This window comes from Malus domestica, chromosome 07, assembly GCF_042453785.1.
Source record: "Malus domestica chromosome 07, GDT2T_hap1".
Classification (NCBI taxonomy): Eukaryota; Viridiplantae; Streptophyta; class Magnoliopsida; order Rosales; family Rosaceae; genus Malus; species Malus domestica.
In genome coordinates, this window is record NC_091667.1 from 1,870,001 (window position 1) to 1,891,574 (window position 21,574).

The 21,574-nt window shown below is 36.7% G+C and overlaps 1 protein-coding gene, 2 long non-coding RNA genes and 1 pseudogene across 4 annotated transcripts; 2 read left to right on the plus strand and 2 right to left on the minus strand.

The window, feature by feature from the left end:
* Positions 1 to 3,009: 3,009 nt before the first annotated feature.
* On the plus strand, positions 3,010 to 4,197 carry LOC103420460 (uncharacterized). Its single transcript, XR_003774670.2, has 2 exons — positions 3,010 to 3,503; positions 3,822 to 4,197. It is a non-coding gene; the product is annotated as an uncharacterized lncRNA (long non-coding RNA).
* A 59-nt stretch (positions 4,198 to 4,256) lies between these two features.
* Positions 4,257 to 11,334, plus strand: LOC139197527 (uncharacterized). The gene is made up of 2 exons (XR_011582979.1): positions 4,257 to 4,698; positions 10,399 to 11,334. It is a non-coding gene; the product is annotated as an uncharacterized lncRNA (long non-coding RNA).
* Positions 11,335 to 17,402: 6,068 nt separating this feature from the next.
* LOC103438519 (phenylacetaldehyde reductase-like) lies at positions 17,403 to 18,612 on the minus strand (annotated as a pseudogene).
* Positions 18,613 to 19,027: 415 nt separating this feature from the next.
* On the minus strand, positions 19,028 to 21,574 carry LOC103438439 (phenylacetaldehyde reductase-like). 2 transcript variants are annotated; one of them, XM_008376985.4, is made up of 5 exons: positions 21,365 to 21,572; positions 20,407 to 20,576; positions 20,076 to 20,267; positions 19,693 to 19,855; positions 19,028 to 19,558 (listed from the first exon to the last, which is right to left on the minus strand). In XM_008376985.4, exons 1-5 carry the CDS (start codon positions 21,483 to 21,485, stop codon positions 19,239 to 19,241), a joined length of 966 nt encoding a protein of 321 aa, XP_008375207.2. In that variant the 5' UTR covers positions 21,486 to 21,572; the 3' UTR covers positions 19,028 to 19,238. The 2 variants fall into 2 exon arrangements, with proteins under 2 accessions (XP_008375207.2, XP_017188915.2); XM_017333426.3 differs by lacking the exon at positions 20,076 to 20,267 and having other exon boundaries at positions 21,365 to 21,574.

Below are 21,574 nucleotides of genomic sequence, written 5' to 3' on the forward strand. Positions count from 1 at the left end.
GAAAAAAGAAGTAATTTTTTGAATTGGCCTTTCACCAAATACTTCAGGTGCATTCAGAATTTCAGAAGAACACCCTCTCTATTGGTGTTTAAATATTACGATCGTTGTTCACCAAATAGGACCTGAACTTATTTACTCCAACGTGCACCCTCCCTATTGGTGTTTAAATATTACGATCGTTGTTCACCAAATAGGACCTGAACTTATTTACTCCAACGTGCACCCTCCCTATTTGTGTGTAAAAAGCAAACAGGGCCCGTGCTTTTGTCAAATGTCATTATTGGGAGAGATTTTCTCGTATCACTAATCCATCACCTGTCAATCATCTATTAGTGCACTTTTTGAACACATGACTCTTTATTGCATTTATTGGATGGTGACGCTATCAAGATTAAATCTTAGTCGCATATGAGCATTTCTCCATTATTGACACAAATGTTTTGTAAAACAGTGGGAAGTCAGTGTTGGTACAAGCAAAGAACACGAGCAAAATATTTGGAGACCTCCTCGGGGAAGTGTCAAAGGAATGCTAGGAACAAAAAGAAAAGCGACAACTGGAATGGGAGAGGTCTGAGCCAAAAAGACGGCTCTTCAAGTCACCAATTAATTGGCTTAACATAATTTTCACATTAAGATGAGTTTTAGTGTTGTTGGATTTTTGTCAACAATTTGTGATAATTTATATATGCTAATAAATAATAAATGCAATAGGAATTAACAGAATATAAACTAGAATACGAATTATAAAAACAGACAACTTGAAGATCGAGGCTTGCGTACCGCAATGTCCTTGAAACAGAAATTTCGTCCCTACTCTGTGCTTGTAGTTCTACGGACGTCTGCTTCACCAGGATTCAACGATCAAATTAAAATTCCAGCACCGGAAAATTTAACTTCTGGCGAATTTAGTGTGGTTCTCTCAGTAAGAAGGTTTAGGAATGTAGAAGATGAAGTTGATTATTTTCTGTATTCTAAATGTCATGCAGATGAATGTATATATAATGTGATTATACATGTTCGCAACAGGTATGAGGAAGGGATGCATCTGTTGGGAGACATCTGCTGAAAAGGGTGTTTTTGTTTCTGCGTTTTCACACTTCAGACTTCATCTGAAAAGATGAGTCTGTTGGCAAAAATAATTAATTAATTTAAATTCGAAATTAAAAATAATTAATTAATTCCGAAAATAAATAAATAATTTAATTATTAGAGCCCAAGGCCCATCTTTTGACAATTAAATATATATTAGTTATATATTAATTATAATTAATTATATATTAATTATCAATTAATTAGTACACCCCAAAGCCCAACCCCAAGGGTGATCCCAATTTTAGTCTCCAGGCCTATTACTCCAATCACTTTCTATAAAGGATAAAGCCTTATAAAGTGATAAAATCTTTTGGGAATGGCCAATGTGGGACAAAGAAATTTCTACTCAAACTACTCAAATTTCCAACAATACCCCACATTTGAGTTGAAATTTCATTCAAACTCCAACAATTACCCCACATTTGAATGCAAATGTAAATGCAAATGGATGACTATGTTGCCTAAAACTGAAAGAGAATAGGCATGATATGCATCGGGTGAAGTGTCTTTTGGGCTTGAACTTACCGTAGTGAAAACATATCGAGTTTACTTGGTGACGCAGTGGATGTGGAAGATCTTGAACTGTTCACCGCAGTAGTAAACCGAGACAATATGCTACACACATATCATGTCTGCCACACGTCAATTAATACGGTTGTATTCATTTCGGCCCTGAACAGATCCCGGATTTCGTAGGAGCTTTAGAGAATTTAGCCATTTCAATTCTCATAAATGCAGCCCCATTTGCTCCTATATAGGTGACATTAATTAAGAATAATCTGCCATATTCCTCTTGATAACAAGATATTAATGTCATTAAATGTATAAAACATAACCCCTCAAACTTCAACAGACAACACACATTTTATCATAAGAATGGGTAAGTTGTGTGTTTAACTTTTGAATCAAACTCAACCAGTTTGCCTATTGAACCTAGACCATGGGATCTCCAATCAGCTAGGTTAGGTTTCCGCCCAGTTCGATTCATTGAATTGGCTTAAGACCCATTCCCCTCGATGTAAATAATATTTGCTCTCTTGGTAGGCCTTTTGTCAAAGGATCAACTATATTTTCCTTTGACTTTACATAATCAATGGATATTGTTCCATTGGAGAGCAACTTCTTAAGAGTATTATGCCGACGCCTAATGTGTCGCGACTTGCCATTGTATACATGACTTTTGGTCCTTGATTGTGCGGCCATACTGTCACAATGTATACATATAGCAGTTACGGGCTTTGGCCATACTGGAATATCCTCCAAAAAATGTTTGAGCCACTCGGCTTCTTCGCCAGCCAAGTCTAAAGCTATAAACTCAGACTCCATTGTGGAACGAGCTATACATTTCTGTTTAGAGGATTTCCAAGATATTGCTGCACCTCCCAAAGTAAAAACATATCCACTTGTCGACTTAGATTCTGTAGTGTCAGAAATCCAATTGGCATCACTGAAGCCTTCGACAACAGGTGGATACTTTGTGTAGTGTAATCCGCAGTCAAGTGTATTTTTCAAATACCTTAACACTCTTACTAAAGCATCTCAATGCTCTTGTGCCGAATTACTTGTATATCTACTAAGCCTACTTACTACATAAGCTAAGTCGGGCCTTGTGAAATCCCATTATTGGATTTCACTGTTATAATCTACGTAATTGTATTATTGAGATTTATATTATTTTTCGAGAATTTATATTAATTTACTTGAAATTAGATTTCAATTAAACTAGTTACGAAGAGTGAAGTTTGGAAAATTACTATTTACTCGTTGACATTTCGAGGTCACAAGTAACGTTTTCGAATAGGTTTCGAAGTCACGAACGTATAGGCGAAAGCCGTTTGCGAGTCCGGATTATAACGGTATAGTTACGTATGTTTGAAGTTGTGTGTGGGAGTGATTTTCCAATTTTACCCTCAATTTGACAGCAAAATGGATGGAATTAATGGTAAGGATAACATTGATGCATGCCATATAGAATAGGGAGGATATCGATTGAATAAAAAGAATAGGGACTAAAATCAGGAGTTTGGAATAGTACAGGGACAATTGGTGATAAAAAGGCCGGAAGTTATTTTATCAAGAGGGGTTTTTTATGCATTTCATCTTGGCTTACTGATGAAGGTTTTCTACATGAATAGAACATGGCTTGAGATGGCAGCAGGAAATCCATTCGGAAAGGTAAGAAAGGAAAAGGAAGGGGGGAAAGACTTTTCTTGGGGGGGAGTCTCCTTCTCGTCTGACACTTTCCCCCAAGCTACACTACATCGATTCTCTATCTTTGTCTCTCTCTCTCTCCCTCCGATTCATCACTGTTTTTTTTATATATGCCGCGATCAAAGAAGTCAGAGCCGCAGATTCGACGGCCGCCAAGTATCTGGAGATCCCTCTACTTCTTGAATATTCAACTTCTTCAGGTATTTCGGCCAACTCTCCTCCCTTTGGCTTTGATCTAATTTTCTGTTGTTTCCCAAGAAAATGATGGGACTGAAAAGAATAAAGTTTTACTCCCTTTTGGGATTTTTGAAAGGAAAAGTGGAATTTCAGTTCAAATTAAGAGGTATATTAATCTTTTGATTTCTTTTGGGAATTTCAAAAATAGAAAATGTGTAATTGTGCGACTGTTTATAAATATATGATACCGTTTAAGATTAGAGTAATTAATTACTGTTGGTTGAATTTAATGGGTGACTGTTGGAATGCTGTTATGGGTAATGTATTACTGTTTCTTGCAGAACTGACTAATTTTACTAGTTACAATGAATTGTTGGGAAAATTTTCTGCCTTCCGATAAACTGAACGTCTTACGGAAGCCTTATGGACCTTGGTTTAACGGAATTTGGGTTATCGAAATTTGGTTTATATTAACGTTCTATTGATGTTGTGAATTTGAACAAGAGGAAAAGCTTTGACCTTGTACGATCACCAGCAATTCTGTGTTTCTTGGTATTTGGTACTGAATCAATGTGAAATCCCGTTCCTGGATTTCACTGTTATAATCTACGTATTTGTATTATTGAGATTTTATATTATTTTTTTAGAATTTATTTTAATTTGTTTGAATTAAGATTTTAATTAAATTAATTACGAAGTTTGAAGTTTGGAGATTAATTATTTAAAATCCGTGGACCTTTCGAGGTCACAATTTATATCGTTGAATAGATTTTGAGATCACGAATGTATAGGTGAAAGCCGCTTGCGAGTCCGAGTTTTAACGGTATAGTTACGGATATTTGAAGTTGTGTTACTAATCTATATGTTTTAATTTATTTTAAAACTCCCACATAGTGGGAGAGGGACCAGGGAGAAAGGGGAATAAAAGGGATCGGACAGAAAAAAGAAAGGGGGAGGAGGGTCTAATTTTGACCCGTTTTTGGTCATTTTCGACCATTTTGACCCATAAACTTGACCCGCTCATATCTTCTTCATCCGAGCTCCGTTTTGGGTGATCTTGGTGTCCATGGAAAGCTCTTGAAAAGCCCTACGACCCTATGGTGTTAGATTTCCCATTTTCTGATCCACGTTTCCAGTTCGAGGCAGCAAAGTCCCGTGGGTTTTCCGGCGATTGTGTCATTTTTCCGGTGATTCCGGCAACCATTTCCTTCGAGTGAGGTATTAAACTTCATCTACTCTTCATAATCTCCATGTTGGTATGCTTGGTTTGTGCTTTCGTATTCATTTTAGAGTTGGGTGTTTAAAACCCTAGAAACCCGGTTTTCCCCGAGGAATTTGGATGGTTTCCGGTTAGAATTTGTTGTTGGCCTAGTTGTGAATAATGTTTCCCTTGTTGAGATCTTCATTCTTGTAAATTATGAGAATTTTTGGAAAAAGTCCAATTTTTCGATGTGTGGCATTCGATTTATGAAATGTTGTTGGTTGAGTATATTTAGATAGGTCCACCACTTGGATATTCTAACAGTTGAAGATACTTTAAATTCTTATATTTATATCATTGTGAATATGGCTTGGTGTTATAAATGTGATTTCTATTGAAATGTGATTTTATATATTTAGCCGTAGTCATATGCTTATTAGCATGATTTGGATTGTGTATTGATGATGGTTGTGATATATGTGAGTTTAATTATCCTTTTAGTAATGTGAATGATGAGTATGATTATTTTCATGACAATTGTAGATATTGTTTAAGGACCTTAGGGACTTACTAGTGAAAATCTAGTGGTTGGATCTTACGGAGCAAGTGATGTAAGATCATGGACCATATCTTTGATCGACGATCTAATTCTCATTAAATGTCGTTGTGAGAGACTTATGAGAGTTTTGAGTATGTGAATTTATCGAGAGAAATCTAAATGTGGAGTTGTGCTTGTTTTAGGCGGTGATAGAGCTTGACGCCTTGAATTCCATGCTATAATGTGTTAGTGTGGACCTAATATGAGTGATTTTAATCTGTGTGATATGGTTATTACTTTGAAATCTTCCGTGCTAATATACTTTGTGGTTACATCATAGATTCTTAAAATAGGTCTTATGCTAAATAATTGTTGTTATCAAGTTTGCCATCTTATGCTAAATAATTGTTGTTATCAAGTTTGCCATCGATCTACTTATGAAACATTATGTGACTTGGATATTTGAACTATTGATGGATTGTGTTTCGATATATGTATTTGATGGTTTGATAAATATGAGGAATTGTAAAGGATCGTTACCTTAGTGTCATGGGGTTAGGTGACACTCAGTCTCTCTAGCTCTAGTTTTGAGTGTATCCGTGAATTTTGGCTTCGAGAACCTTGAGTTTGATTTAGAAAAGCCGTTGGATGTCTGTGTGACTCATTCGGAATTTGCAAAGGTTTGGTATTAATTTCTTATGAATAATTTATATTCAAAGTTTATAAACCGTGATTGATGGTTGGTTTTATCATTATTATCACATACTTTGTATTATTGTTGCTCACACGAGCTTCGTAGCTTATCCGGGTTGTTGTTTGCCCGATGCACCATTTCCATGATGTAGGCACTCATTTCACATGCGACAGGTCTGGGTAAATTATGAGAAACTATTTGATATTTTGGTTCCGTTGAGTAGTCCGGAACCCGATATTGTTGGATTACGTTGAGTGGTTCGAAATCCTTGCTCTTGCTGATTTCCATAGTGTTATCTTAGAATCCTAGATTCGAGTGAATGGAAATTACCCACAATGGATCTTGTGAATACAAATTAGAATTACCATGTTATTATTCATAACTCAATTAGGGAATTATGTAGAGTTCTTTGATTAAACTCGTGAAATGATGTGCTATCTCACTGATTGATTAACGTAATTAAATATTAATATTGTGCTTCGTGATTCCCTGATATGTTACAAGCTATGGATAGAGATATATTGTTGGAAGCATAGGGATTGGTATGATGTGGTGAAATGTGATTTGACGTGTGAATTGGAAATGGTTGTGTCATGTAATGGAAATGCCTATTGAATTGCTTGGGAGATGTGAGATCTAGTAATGGATCGATAACCTATTGTGATGGGGATTTGTTGCTCAATATTAGTTCGTTTTGTTGAGTCTTCGTGATTTGAGTAAATTGAATCCTATCTTGTTCCTTCGAGCCGTAGTTATGCTTCTTGGACTTCCGTTCGGTTCTGTTGAATGGTTCGGAACTAAGTTCTGTTTGGATTCCGTTGAGTGATGTTCCGGAATCCCTTCTATTCTGTATTCTGAGATTCCGTTGAGTGATGTTCCGGAATCCCTTCTATTCTGTATTCTGTGATTCCGTTGAGTGATGGTCCGGAATCATATGCTTGTTTGGATTCCGTTGAGTGATGGTCCAGAATCCCCTTTGTTGCCTTGGCTCTGGTATATGGTTCGGATTCTGTTGAGTAATGGTCTGGAATCCCCTTTTGTATCTTGGTTTCGTTGAGAGGTCTGAAATCCCTATTTCAGAGTAGTAGGCTAGGCCTAAGGGTATCACTCTAGCCTTAGTTTTATATATATTTGTGACAATGGTTTGAGAATCCTGTGAATTGAGTTAGAAAAGATGTTGAACGTCTGGCTGACTCCTTCGGGATTCTCTACGATTCGATTATGATTTTATCAAGTATGAATTTAGAAAATATGGGAATGATTGATATTATTTTGATCAGATTAATTATTTCATGTGGCTAGAGAATGGTTATGTGCTTCATCGGTTATTAAATATAACGTATGTTGTGAATAGCTATGTGATGAGACATAATGAATTATATGTTGGATGAAAGTGAAATCATGATTTTCATGGGGGTTTGTTATGTAGCATGAGTCCAAGAATTCCATGTTGTCGGGTTATAGTAAATGATGGAGGAATGCTATACTTTTATGCTTGATTGAGTGTGATAAATATTTGTTTTTGTGAGTGTTGAACTACGAATGGCTTGATCCCTATTGAGGGTACGTAGGCAGTCTAACGAAGAGGTTGGATGCAACCATAAATTGTACGAAAAATGCTATGAAATTTGAATCTTAATTTATGCTTTGTACATATCTCGGTGGCGAGGTATGTTAGATATACGGGTACTTAGTGACGTCACATGTCGATCCTGGACGTATGTCGGGATTGGGGCGTGACAATCAAACCAATTTATCTCTTTCTAAAGCTTTCGAACGTCTTTCAAGACTATGGTTTTAATGAGTTTTGTGCTCGCGATTATGCGTATGTGCAGATATCTAGTTTTGATCTTCTTCCAGATGTTGGTAGCATATATTGTCACATTGTTAATATTATGATTATTTTTAATTGATCAATGTGGTTTGAGAATATTATGTGCTTCGTTGGTTATTCATTATGTTACATGCTGTGGATGGAAGTATCGTGTTGAAAATATGGAATTTATATGATGGATGGAATGAGAACTTTGAACGGTATGTTGGTTTGTTTTGTAGCCGGAACTTGGTAATGTCATGCAAGTCAAGTTCTAATAATTGATTACAAAATGCTATGTATTCCTGTTAGATTGCATTGGAATAATTATCTAAATTAGTGAACAATGAACTACGAATGGTTTGATCCCTGTTTAGGGTACGTAGGCAGTCTAACGAGGAGGTTAGATGCAGCCATAAAGCTTATGAAAAATTATTATGCAACTTGTACCTTGAATTATGCTATGTATATATTCTGAAGGCGGGGTATATTCGAGATATAGGTATTTGATGACGTCACATGTCGATCCTGGACGTACGTCGGGATCGGGACGTGACAATTTTAATGGTATCAGAGCTTAGGGATTAGGTCCTCGTACCTTTACCTTAGTGTTGGAACAATTTTGGGTAATGTCATTTGTAACTCTGACGGGACGCTACTTATGGGTTTGATCTTGTTGGTTTAGAGTCTTGTGTTGCTTATATGACCTTGCTCTTGAGTGGTATCGATGTTTTGAGCTCATGTATTGTGCTAATTTATTCTGAGGCAGAGTATTAGTCGATGAATGTTGATAGTACATTGAATAAGTGGTTCGGTTAATTTTTATTTAATCCCAGAAAATGTGGTGTGAAATTCACATGCATCATTATTACTTCAAATGGTAGTTAGAATGCCTTTCATTTAAATCATGGTTATGGATGATTGTGAAATGGTTGTGTTCGTATGATGGAATGGGAGAAGAAAATTTTTAAAATATCATATTTCATGTTATAGCTTCAAAGATGAGTGTTTGACTAAAGTCTCGAATTAATCTTGAATTGGGTTGATATTATGTTATGCGGTATTAAAATTTTGAATGTTATGATGATTGTGCAATTGTGAAAAGTAGATAAAAAGGTCGTACTATATATGTGCAATTGAGAAATGTTGTATTGGGCGGTCAAGGCCCGTGGATGTTAATTCGGGCGAATGGGCCCATGGAATGTGAGAAATGGATAAGTGGGCTCAAAGACCCAATGTTTCTGGGGAGAAGCTCCATGTGTGGGCTGTGAGAATAAATTATCGAAGTGATAAATATGTGTGATGTGTATTGTCCAGGTGTATTATAATCTTTTCCAGATTACTAGTTACTTATGTGGATAAAGAAGAAAGATGATGAAATCGTTGTGTTGCCAATGATGATTATGGCTTGAAATTTTCAAATCTTATGGCCATGATAATTATGGTTGGAAATTATTGTTTATGAAATTCATGATGATTTTATGAGCGGGAATGAATCACAACCCGAGGTTATGATTGGTTTAAGATATAGTAGTGAGTAATTGTGATTTGGAATTCCAAAGAATTTGGCTGGAATCTCTGATATTTGATTTGTCAATTCTAATGGTGTGGCTTGAAAATCTAGTATTTATTTAGTCGAAGCGGATTGCGGCTTGATGTTTGATAATTATTTTGCCAATGTGTATGGCTAGAATTCCTCATAATTTTTCTGCCAATAAATGTTGCTGGGGATCTAAGTATATGGGTGAGAATCACGATGATTTTCGTTAATTTATTTATTTTGAGCTTGAATAAACTCATAGACTGAGGTTATGACTTTATTCACTATAAATGGAATGATGGAGAAAGTTTGTGATTACAAATTTGGTTGGTTTGGTTGCCAGAATCATGAGTATATTGATGAATTCTTATTAAATGTGGCTTTCTTTGTGCTTGTACCAAGATTTGGTGTTGAGATCGTCTTGAAACGAGGATAATTGAAATTGTGAGTTGTGGTTCGATGTTGTCGAACTTGATGATAGTCAAATTTAAGTATATTGAAAGTGTGAATGTCATTCTGGCATCGTTATCTATTAAATGTGGCATTGGTGAATATGGAATTGATACTGAAATTTCGAGGACGAAATTTTTTTTAGGGGGGGAAAATGTGAAATCCCATTATTGAATTTCACTGTTATAATCTACGTAATTGTATTATTGAGATTTATATTATTTTTCGAGAATTTATATTAATTTACTTGAAATTAGATTTCAATTAAACTAGTTACGAAGAGTGAAGTTTGGAAAATTACTATTTACTCGTTGACCTTTCGAGGTCACAAGCAACGTTTTTGAATAGGTTTCGAAGTCACGAACGTGTAGGCGAAAGCCGTTTGCGAGTCCGGATTATAACGGTATAGTTACGTATGTTTGAAGTTGTATGTGGGAGTGATTTTCCAATTTTACCCTTAATTTGACAGCAAAATGGATGGAATTAATGGTAAGGATAACATTGATGCATGCCATATAGAATAGGGAGGATATCGATTGAATAAAAAGAATAGGGACTAAAATCAGGAGTTTGGAATAGTACAGGGACAATTGGTGATAAAAAGGCCGGAAGTTATTTTATCAAGAGGGGTTTTTTATGCATTTCATCTTGGCTTACTGATGAAGGTTTTCTACATGAATAGAACATGGCTCGAGATGGCAGCAGGAAATCCATTCGGAAAGGTAAGAAAGGAAAAGGAAGGGGGGAAAGACTTTTCTTGGGGGGGGAGTCTCCTTCTCGTCTGACACTTTCCCCCAAGCTACACTACATCGATTCTCTATCTTTGTCTCTCTCTCTCTCCCTCCGATTCATCACTGTTTTTTTTATATATGCCGCGATCAAAGAAGTCAGAGCCGCAGATTCGACGGCCGCCAAGTATCTGGAGATCCCTCTACTTCTTGAATATTCAACTTCTTCAGGTATTTCGGCCAACTCTCCTCCCTTGGCTTTGATCTAATTTTCTGTTGTTTCCCAAGAAAATGATGGGATTGAAAAGAATAAAGTTTTACTCCCTTTTGGGATTTTTGAAAGGAAAAGTGGAATTTCAGTTCAAATTAAGAGGTATATTAATCTTTTGATTTCTTTTGGGAATTTCAAAAATAGAAAATGTGTAATTGTGCGACTGTTTATAAATATATGATACCGTTTAAGATTAGAGTAATTAATTACTGTTGGTTAAATTTAATAGGTGACTGTTGGAATGCTGTTATGGGTAATGTATTACTGTTTCTTGCAGAACTGACTAATTTTACTAGTTACAATGAATTGTTGGGAAATTTTTCTGCCTTCCGATAAACTGAACGTCTTACGGAAGCCTTGTGGACCTTGGTTTAACGGAATTTGGGTTATCGAAATTTGGTTTATATTAACGTTCTATTGATGTTATGAATTTGAACAAGAGGAAAAGCTTTGACCTTGTACGATCACCAGCAATTATGTGCTTCTTGATATTTGGTACTGAATCAAACCAACTTATCTCTTTCTAAAGCTTTCGAACGTCTTTCAAGACTATGGTTTTAATGAGTTTTGTGCTCGTGATTATGCGTATGTGCAGATATCTAGTTTTGATCTTCTTCCAGATGTTGGTAGCATATATTGTCACATTGTTAATTAGGGTGATTATAATTGATCAACAGTTCCAATTCACAATCCGTCCGTCCGTGCGTGCGTGCGTGCGTGCGTGCGTGCGTGCTTAGTTATGACCATTTGATCCTAGAATCCTATTAGAAGTATTCTGCAGAATTTATATGCTTCCATGGTATGTTTGTTGGTGGCCTTGAGAAATTGTTGGTGTAGGTGATTACGTTGTAACCCATAGGGGTTAAGTGATGGGTAAGTTGGGTGTGTTGAATTTTCTGCACTATGTAGTTGTACATTGAGTGGTCCTGCTTGGTATATCTGCGTTGGGGGACCATATGCATTCTAGAAGTGAGGAGGATTAGTTGTACTTGGTACATTTGATGGGGGAATCATATGCTTATTCGGATTCCGTTGAGTGATGGTCCGGAATCCATTCTATTATGCGATTCCGTTGAGTGATGGTCCGGAATCGTATCTAGCTTGTATTTCATCGAGTGGTTCGGTTCTATAGGCATGGTACTCCGAGATTCCGTTGAGTGATGGTCCGGAATCCCTTCTACACCACGATTCCGTTGAGTGATGGTCCGGAATCGTATCCTGGTCTGGATTCCGTTGAGTGGTCCGGAATCCCTTTGGTGTCTTGGTCCCTTGGATTTGTTTTCAGCTTCAAGGATGTAGGTTTCGGCCGAATTGCGTTCCTCTAACCTAGTGGTCAATGTACATATGAACGATGGATTTTGAGAATCTTGTGGTTTGAATTAGAAAAGTCGTTGGATGTTTGGGTGACTCCTTCGGAGTTATTGAGACTTGGCTATGTATTCATATTTATGAACTTATATTTGAGACTTGTAACTGCGCTCGATGGAATTGATTTTACATACAACAGGTATGGATAGATTGCAAGAAACCGATTGACATGGTGGTTCCGTTGAGTGGTCCGGAACCCGATTTGGTTGGATTCCATTGAGTGGTCCGGAATCCTTACTCTTGCATATTTTCAAAGGGTTAGTCCAGAACCCTAGATTCAAGTGAATGAGGATTATCCACATTAGACCTTGTGAATATAAAATAGATTTACCATGTTATTGCTCATAATCCAAGAAGGGTATTATACAGAGTTCCCTGGGTTAAATTGTGAAATGATATGTTTCTACATGCGTTGATTAACATAATTAAATGCTAAGATCATATATCTTTAATTCATGAATTGATTGATTGACGGGATTGTGGAATGAACTTGGTTTTAGTTGTTAATATTATGATTATTTTTAATTGATCAATGTGGTTTGAGAATATTATGTGCTTCGTTGGTTATTCATTATGTTGCATGTTGTGGATGGAAGTATCGTGTTGAAAATATGGAATTTATATGATGGATGGAATGAGAAATTTGAACGGTATGTTGGTTTGTTTTGTAGCCGGAACTTGGTAATGTCATGCAAGTCAAGTTCTAATAATTGATTATAGAATGCTATGTATTCCTGTTAGATTGCATTGGAATAATTGTCTAAATTAGTGAACAATGAACTACGAATGGCTTGATCCCTGTTTAGGGTACGTAGGCAGTCTAATGAGGAGGTTAGATGCAGCCATAAAGCTTATGAAAAATTATTATGCAACTTGTACCTTGAATTATGCTATGTATATATTCTGAAGGCGGGGTATATTCGAGATATAGGTATTTGATGACGTCACATGTCGATCCTGGACGTACGTCGGGATCGGGACGTGACAGGCCTAGTTGAATTCATCAAGTACATTAGACTTCCAATTACTTGAGAATATTCAAGTTGAGATATGACATCGCCTTTATTTTTCTCTAACTTGCATCCAGCATCAAAAAGAGTTGCAGCAGGTTTGCAGTCAAATTGACCAAACCTTCGTAATATTTTTTCTGCATAATGGGATTGTGTAAGGACATATCCTTCACTATTTCTCTTAATTTGAATTCTTAAAATGACATCGGCTTGACCTAAGTCTTTCATGTCAAAACTAGAATTCAACATTTTCTTTGTTTTGTTTATTACATCTTTATTGCTTCCCATTATGAGCATATCATCCACATATAAGCAAACAATAACACAAGTTTTATCATTACTCTTAATGTAGACACATTTATCAGATTCATTTATTTTGAACCCATGTGTCAACAAAGTATGATCAAAATTCTCGTGTCATTGTTTTGGTGCTTGTTTAAGTCCATATAATGACTTAACTAATTTGCACACTTTGCTTTCTTGTCCTTTAAGCAAGAACCCTTCAGATTGTTCCATGTATATTTCTTCATCTAGTTCTCCATTTAAAAATGTTGTTTTTACATCCATTTGATGTATATCAAAGTTGTATACAGCCGCAATCGTTATTAACGTCCTAATTGACGTCATGCGAGAAACTGGAGAATAGGTGTCGAAATAATCCAACCCTTCTTTTTGGCGATAACCTTTGGCTACTAAACGTGCCTTGAACTTATTAATGGTTCCATTTATGACCAATTGGTTTACTACCGGGAGGTAAATCAACCAATTCCCATGTGTTATTTTCCATAATGGATTCCATTTCACTTTTAATTGCTTCCTTCCATAAAGGAGCCTCAGAAGAAGACATTGCTTCTTTAAAAGTTCTAGGTTCATTCTCGGACAAGAAAGCAATGAAATCTGGTCCAAAGTTTTTAGAAACTTTGATTCTTTTTCCTCTTCTTGGTTCCACATCATTTCCTTGGATACCAGAAGAAGAGGCTTCATCATGACTATGATCATGAACCCTCTTTGTATTAGAACCAGATTCCTTATCTTTGTAAGGAAATATATCCTCAAAGAATTTTGCATCCGCTGATTCTAATAAAGTGTTGACATGTATGTCAGAAATCGAAGATTTTACAACAAGGAACCTATAAGCAGCACTATTATTTGCACATCCAATGAATACACAATCAATAGTTTTAGGTCCTAGTTTCGTTCTTTTTGGTAAAGGAACTTGCACCTTTGCTAAGCAACCCCACACTTTGAGGGTTTTATAAGTGGGTTTATGTCCTTTCCATAGTTCATAAGGTGACTCGTCAATCTTCTTTAGAGGAACCTTATTCAATATGGTATTTGCAGTAAGTAAAGCTTCACCCCACAAACTGTGTGGAAGCCTGAACTATTTAACATGGAATTAATCATATCCTTGAATGTTCTATTTTTTCTTTTGGCAACACCATTTTGTTGTGGTGTGTATGGAGCCGTTGTTTGATGTATAATTCCATGTTGTGCACAAAAATCTGAGAAGGCAGTAGACTCATACTCTCCTCCTCTATCAAATCTAAGTGCTTTGATTTTTCTCTCAAGTTGATTTTCAACTTCGGCTTTATATGTCTTAAACATATTCAAAGCTTCGTCCTTGCTATGAATCAAATAAACATAGCAATATTTACTGCAATCATCAATAAAAATGACATAATAATTCTTTCCTCCACGAGTTGGTGTGGATTTAAAATCACAAAGATCACTATGAATTAATCCAAGTAATTCATTTGATCTTTCCAGAATTGACTTTCTCGTTTGCTTAGCAAATTTCGATTCAGTACATGTTTCACACTTATGATTAAAATCAATTTCGAATTTCGGTAATAAGTCTAATTCAACCATTCTATGCATGGAACGAAAATTAACATGTCCTAATCTAGCATGCCAAATATTAGAAGACTCAACAATATAAGTAGAAGCATTTATTTTATTAACATCATCAATGGCAATTACATTGAGTTTCACGAGGCCATCAGCCACATAGCCTTTTCCAACAAACATCCCACCCTTGGTAAGTACAAATTTGTTGGATTCCATTACAAGTTTAAAGCCCTTAGCAATCAGAATAGGTCCAGAAACCAAGTTCATCCTTATTTCAGGAACATGCAACACATTCAGCAAGGTGAGACTCTTTCCAGATGTGAATTTGAGTACCACTTTGCCTTTGCCCTCCACTGCAGATGAGGCAGAATTGCCCATATACAGTTTTTCTCCATGGGCAGCAGGATGGTATTCAGTGAATAGATTTTTGTCAGCGCAGATGTGCTTAGTAGCACCAGTATCCAACAGCCATTCACTGACATTTGAGACCATGTTGACCTCGGACACAACAGCAGCCAATTCTCCATTGGTGGTTGCCATGTTAGCATGGTTATTGTTGTTTCCGTTGGCATGATTTACATCCTTGCGATGATAACAATCTTGTGCCTTGTGACCAGATTTGCCACACACATAGCATGCGCCCTTAATCTTCTTCAGATTCTTGCCTTTGGGAGCAAGGGCAGATTGTACAAACTGCTTGGTTTTAGGAGCCTTATTCTTCTTCGGCTTGGCCTTGGAGTTTCCTCCCTCAACATAATTTGCATTGGCTTCAATGGAAGCAAACCCTCCAAAACGGTCTGCCTTTCTGTGGTCTTCTTCCACTCGTAGCCTCAGGATCAAATCCTCCATATTCATCTCACGACGCTTGTGCTTGAGATAAATTTTGAAGTCATTCCACGAAGTTGGCAATTTTTCAATTATTGCCCCAACTTGGAAATGCTCATTGATCTCGCATCCCTCGGAGTGCAGTTCATAGATCAATTTCTGGATTTCTTCGACCTGAGACAAAAACAGATTTGGAATCCACCATTGTATATTTGAGAAACTTACCGATAACAAATTTCTTTGAACTGGCATCATCAATCTTATACTTTTTCTCGAGGGATTCCCATAACTCCTTCGCTGTCTTGCACATAGAATAAATGTCGTAGAGATTGTCATCCAAACTATTCAGAATATAATTTCTGCAACAAAACTCGGAACGATTCCAAGCTTCGATTGCCATGACAGTCTCTTTCTTCATTGGATTCTCATTAGACTTCGAAGCTTCTTCCTTGACAACATGAGCGAGATTCATTGTTGTCAGGAAGAACAACATCTTCTGTTGCCATCTCTTGAAGTCCAGCCCTTTGAACTTCTCAGGTTTTTCAGATTATTTTGGCACAGCGCCATTCACATTTACAGATTGTTGATCCATAAATTTCTATTTCAAGATTGTTGGATTTTTGTCAACAATCTGTGATAATTTATATATGCTAATAAATAATAAATGCAATAGGAATTAACAGAATATAAACTAGAATACGAATTATAAAAACAGACAACTTGAAGATCGAGGCTTGCGTACAGTAATGTCCTTGAAACAGAAATTTCGTCCCTACTATGTGCTTGTAGTTCTACGGACGTCTGCTTCACCAAGATTCAACGATCAAGTTAAAATTCCAGCACCGGAAAATTTAACTTCTGGCGAATTTAGTGTGATTCTCTCAGTAAGAAGGTTTAGGAATGTAGAAGATGAAGTTGATTATTTTCTGTATTCTAAATGTCATGCAGATAGATGTATATATAATGTGATTATATTTGTTCGCAACAGGTATGAGGAAGGGATGCATCTGTTAGGAGACATCTGCTGAAAATGGTGTTTTTGTTTCTGCGTTTTCACACTTCAGACTTCATCTGAAAAGATGAGTCTGTTGGCAAAAATAATTAATTAATTTAAATTCGAAATTAAAAATAATTAATTAATTCCGAAAATAAATAATTAATTTAATTATTAGAGTCCAAGGCCCATCTTTTGACAATTAATTATATTTTAATTATAATTAATTATATATTAATTAGTACACCCCAAAGCCCAACTCCAAGGGTGAGCCCAATTTTAGTCTTCAGGCCTATTACTCCAATCACTTTCTATAAAGGACAAAACCTTATAAAGTGATAAAATCTTTTGGGAATGGCCAATGTGGGACAAAGAAATTTCCACTCAAACTACTCAAATTTCCAACAAGTGTTTCCTGAATAACAATGGCCGGCACTTCCTCAAGACCAAAGACTACCTTGCATTTTATTTCACAAGCTCTGAAGTATTATTCAAATCACCCCATGATGTTCACTTATGAGCAGATTGGGATGAGAGAATATACAAGTAGATATCTCATGAATGTCGACGATTTTGCTGACTAGCCGAACGACTGCGAGTTTCAAGGTTTGAAGTTCTTCTCCTTCAAACTTTCACAAGAAATATGTTGAATATTTCATTACTTTATTCATCCTCTAGGGTTTACAATATATAGGTACAAGACTTAATTCTACAAGGAGAGTAATTATAAAAGATGTTGGATCCCTGACCACAATGCAAAACAAAATCAACTGCTTGCATCCCAAGGAATATTATTTAAACACAAAGGGGTGAAGTGGACCACTTATGAGATTACGAAGAAGCTCGACAGGGAGATTAAGAGTTCAGTTGGCTATAAGAGTGGACCAATCGCAATCCCTGGATTCATTGACGCCAAGTCAATCCCATTTCCTTCAGCAAATTTTCAGGCAGCCTCCTCAGCTAAAGTTTTTGAGAGAGGATACCATCGCTGAACAAATGAAGAAGGAAGTGCATATGAGTTTTTAGTTCATCATCATGTACTGCTTCGTATTGTGTTAAGCTTACCGCTATGTCCAATATTTTTCAGTAGTATGGGAAGTTGGGAATATACATACCTTGTTCTTCTAACAAAAAAGTGGATCCGAGTACCAAGTTTCATCCAAAACCACATCAGATGCCAGAGGGGTTCCAGTCCCCTTTACTGAAGCAATAGATGATGTTAAAACCACTCTCTTGACAGAGGGGAATTTTGCGCACGATTCAAGAACATTGAGTGTTCCTTTCACTGCAGGCTCAACTATTTCTGCCTGCAATATGGAGAGAACTGTGTTGGTTTTCTAGGCGTGCACATGTGACATGATAAAATATTGAAAGTATGAAGTGAAGGGACAAACCTGTGGGTCAGTGGCTGAGAATTGTGCAGACAATGCTGTATGAAAAACACCTACACATCCATCATCTACAGTATCGAAAGCTCCTAACAAATCCACTTTCAACAAATGAAGCCTTTCTCTTGCTCCATCTAGTGAGTGTACGTCTTCTGTTTTCTTTCGATCATCTGTGTTTTGCAGAAACAGAATTATTGAGGAGGTTTCAATTGGCAGTTCAGCTAGGCCGAGCGTAGCACCTAAAATAACAATAATAATTGGATGCAAAGGAGCTGTTATTTGCACTCCAAATAGTCGTCCTGCACTTCCCCTAATGCTTAGAAAAAGAGCCGGGAGTGAAATGTAAATAGGATGGCAGTTTTATATTATATGATATAAGCAAAGTTGAAAATACTGACTTGGTTCACGAACAGTGCCTTTGACGGTATATCCCTTCTGCAGTAATTAAGAGCTTCACGAGCCATGATGTTATGTAACCAGATGCTCCTGTTACAGAATCTTTGTTTCTCCAAATATTATGATGGCGATGTTAACCAAATAGTTTCGAGCAAATGAGGTTTGATTGTCACTTGTGGAGTGCTCATAATTTGCAGCAAATGCATTTGACTACAGCTCCCTCGTAACCGATGAGTGTGTTAGTCCTGTGCTATTTGCAGTCATTTCTCGCGACTATAGTACTTTAATTTATTTACTGCGTTAACATACATTCTATTTGTGTTTAGAAAGCCCGTGAGACATGGCTAGAGTTCTAGTCACCTGCATTTATTATAAGGGAAAAAGATTAAACACGACCAAAATATTTAGAGACCTAGTAACAAGAAGAAAAGCAACTGGAGTGCGAGAGTCAAAGTCGAGAAGGCTCTTCAAGACACCAATTCATTGGTTTAACATACTTTTCATAATAAAACTAACGAGTTTAAATTGTCGCCAAACTAAAGACTACGTTACGTTCTGTTGCTCATACTTGCAAGCATCACTAGAGGTTGCATATGTGTTCAATCTTTATATAAAAATTGTAATTTTTTATTTAGTGCGATTTTAAAATTTACAAATTACATATGACTAACATGTAGCTGGAAGATTGAGGCAGTCAAATCTTGATGAAGCCCTTCTCCTTGAGGCTTTCAATAGTGTCCCTAAGACTTGTTTCCAGAGGAAGGAAAGTGATTCCCAAACCTTTTGCTTTCTCCTGGGACACTTGATACTTTGAGTCTGACGGATTGACAGCCTCAGCAAGGGTCAAAGTAGGGTAGAGTTGTCGTAAAATCTTTAGGGTATCGAATCCGTCAACAACGTGGCCAACTAAACAATATCTGCCACTAGCTGAAGGAACTTCAAATTCTTGAATATGAGCAGAGGCAACATCTCTAACGTCTACAAATGGGTAATTTAGAAACGGTGTTGGGGTACCTGAGCACAAAGGAGAAACATCGCAATCAATTGCTTGCATCACAAGTCAAGGACAACTGTTTAAACACAGAGGGGCCGGTTGAAGATGTTCTACTGGCTATCAACCCAACAGTAATTAAGTTGCTGAAATATACCACTCATGACATTCAGAAGCTGCTCAACGGAGGTCATAAGAGTTGGATTTAAGAGTGGACCAATACACAACCGAGGATTCATTGACACCATATCGATTCCATTTCCTTCAGCAAATTTCCAGCCAGCCTCCTCGGCTAATATTTTTGAGAGCACATACCATATCTGAAAAAATGAACAAGGAATTCCATATATATGAGGTTGCTGTTCATGATTCCAAGATGTTCTTCTTATAGAATTATATATTTATTATAGAATTGCAACCTGATACCTATCTAACCTAACAAGATTAGATTTTGTTCCAACTGACATTAAAATATAACAAATTAACAGCTAACAAAATGTGAGACTTGGAGAAAGTTAATACGGGAACATTAATACATGCCTTGTGCTCCTCACAAAAAAGTTTATCCGAATACCATGTTTCATCCAAAACCACATCAGAAGTCAGAGGTGTTCCACTCATCATGACTGTAGCAATTGAAGATGTTAAAACCACTCTCATGACACTGCGAAATTTTGCGCAGGATTGTAGAACATTAAGTGTTCCCTTCACTGCAGGGTCAATTAATTCGGCCTGAAATATGAAGAATGTATCATTCCGGACTTTTGACATCAAAAGTCTTGAAAGTATGTTGACTTTCTATACATACAATGATCCCGCAGAATGAATCTAATTTTCTGGACTATGCAAATCATGAAGTAAATGGCCAAACCTGAGGGTCAGTAACTGAAATCAGTACAGGGGATGCTGTATGAAAAACACCTTGGCATCCATCGACGGCAGCATCGAAAGCTCCTTCTTCTAATAAGTCTGCTTTGAACAAATGAAGTCTTTCTTTTGCCCCGTCTAGTGAGCGCAAGTGTTCTGTTTTCTTTGGATCCTCTGCATGCATATACAAAACAGAACTGATTAAATTTAAGCATACAATAAGCAGACATTATTGGGACATATGATAAAGGATTGACTGCTCTGGCTGAGGCTGAAATGGGCAATTAAGTTGCCAAAACATAGATTAATATGTCCTTTGGTACCGGTACTACCATTTCAAGAAAACCTCCCAAATTAGTAATCAACTAGTTTAATCGTGAGGCGAAATATGAACAGCATGAGATACTACTTCTGCAATGTCGCATGGTACTAGTATAACTTACTGTGGCGATCGCTAGCCCAACAGCACCAGCAATATATCATAATTTCCACTCAGTTCATGCCTTAATTCAAACTAGTTAGGACAAAAATGGTTAGTTTTCTTTCTAGTTAGGATTATTTTTTTAAGAAATGCTAAGAGTACGTTTAATAATAATAACCATTTCAGTTTTTATTTTTCAATTTTCACTTTTTTTAATACTGAACACTTGTTCGGTTTTTAAGCTTTTAGAATTAGTGAGAACCGGAAATGAAATGATTATCAAACGGCACCTAACTGGAATTCAAACAAAACCACAGGTAATTTCGTCTTTTTGGATAAATGTTTACAAAAACAGCTAAAGCCTTGCCGTTAACTGGATTCCAAGAACCACACTTGATGAAAGATGAATCATAATATGACAAACCTAGATCCTGAAATTTTCTTCCGGAAAACAAAACTCGGAATTCGAAAACGAACAATATTTAATGAAGTGTTTGAAACTGACGATTTAGATGATATCAGCAAGTTAAAAAATACTGACTTGGATCACGAACAGTGGCTTTGACAGTATAACCCTTCTGCAGTAAGAGCTTCACCAGCCATGATGCTATGTAACCAGACGCTCCTGTTACACATACAGTCTTCCCTTGTCCAGTACTCATCTCTCTCTCTCTCTCTGGGCCTCTGGCAATCTCAAAAGCTCACAATAAGCTTTGGTGGAGGCTGACTCATCTCTCGAGATTTTTTAGTG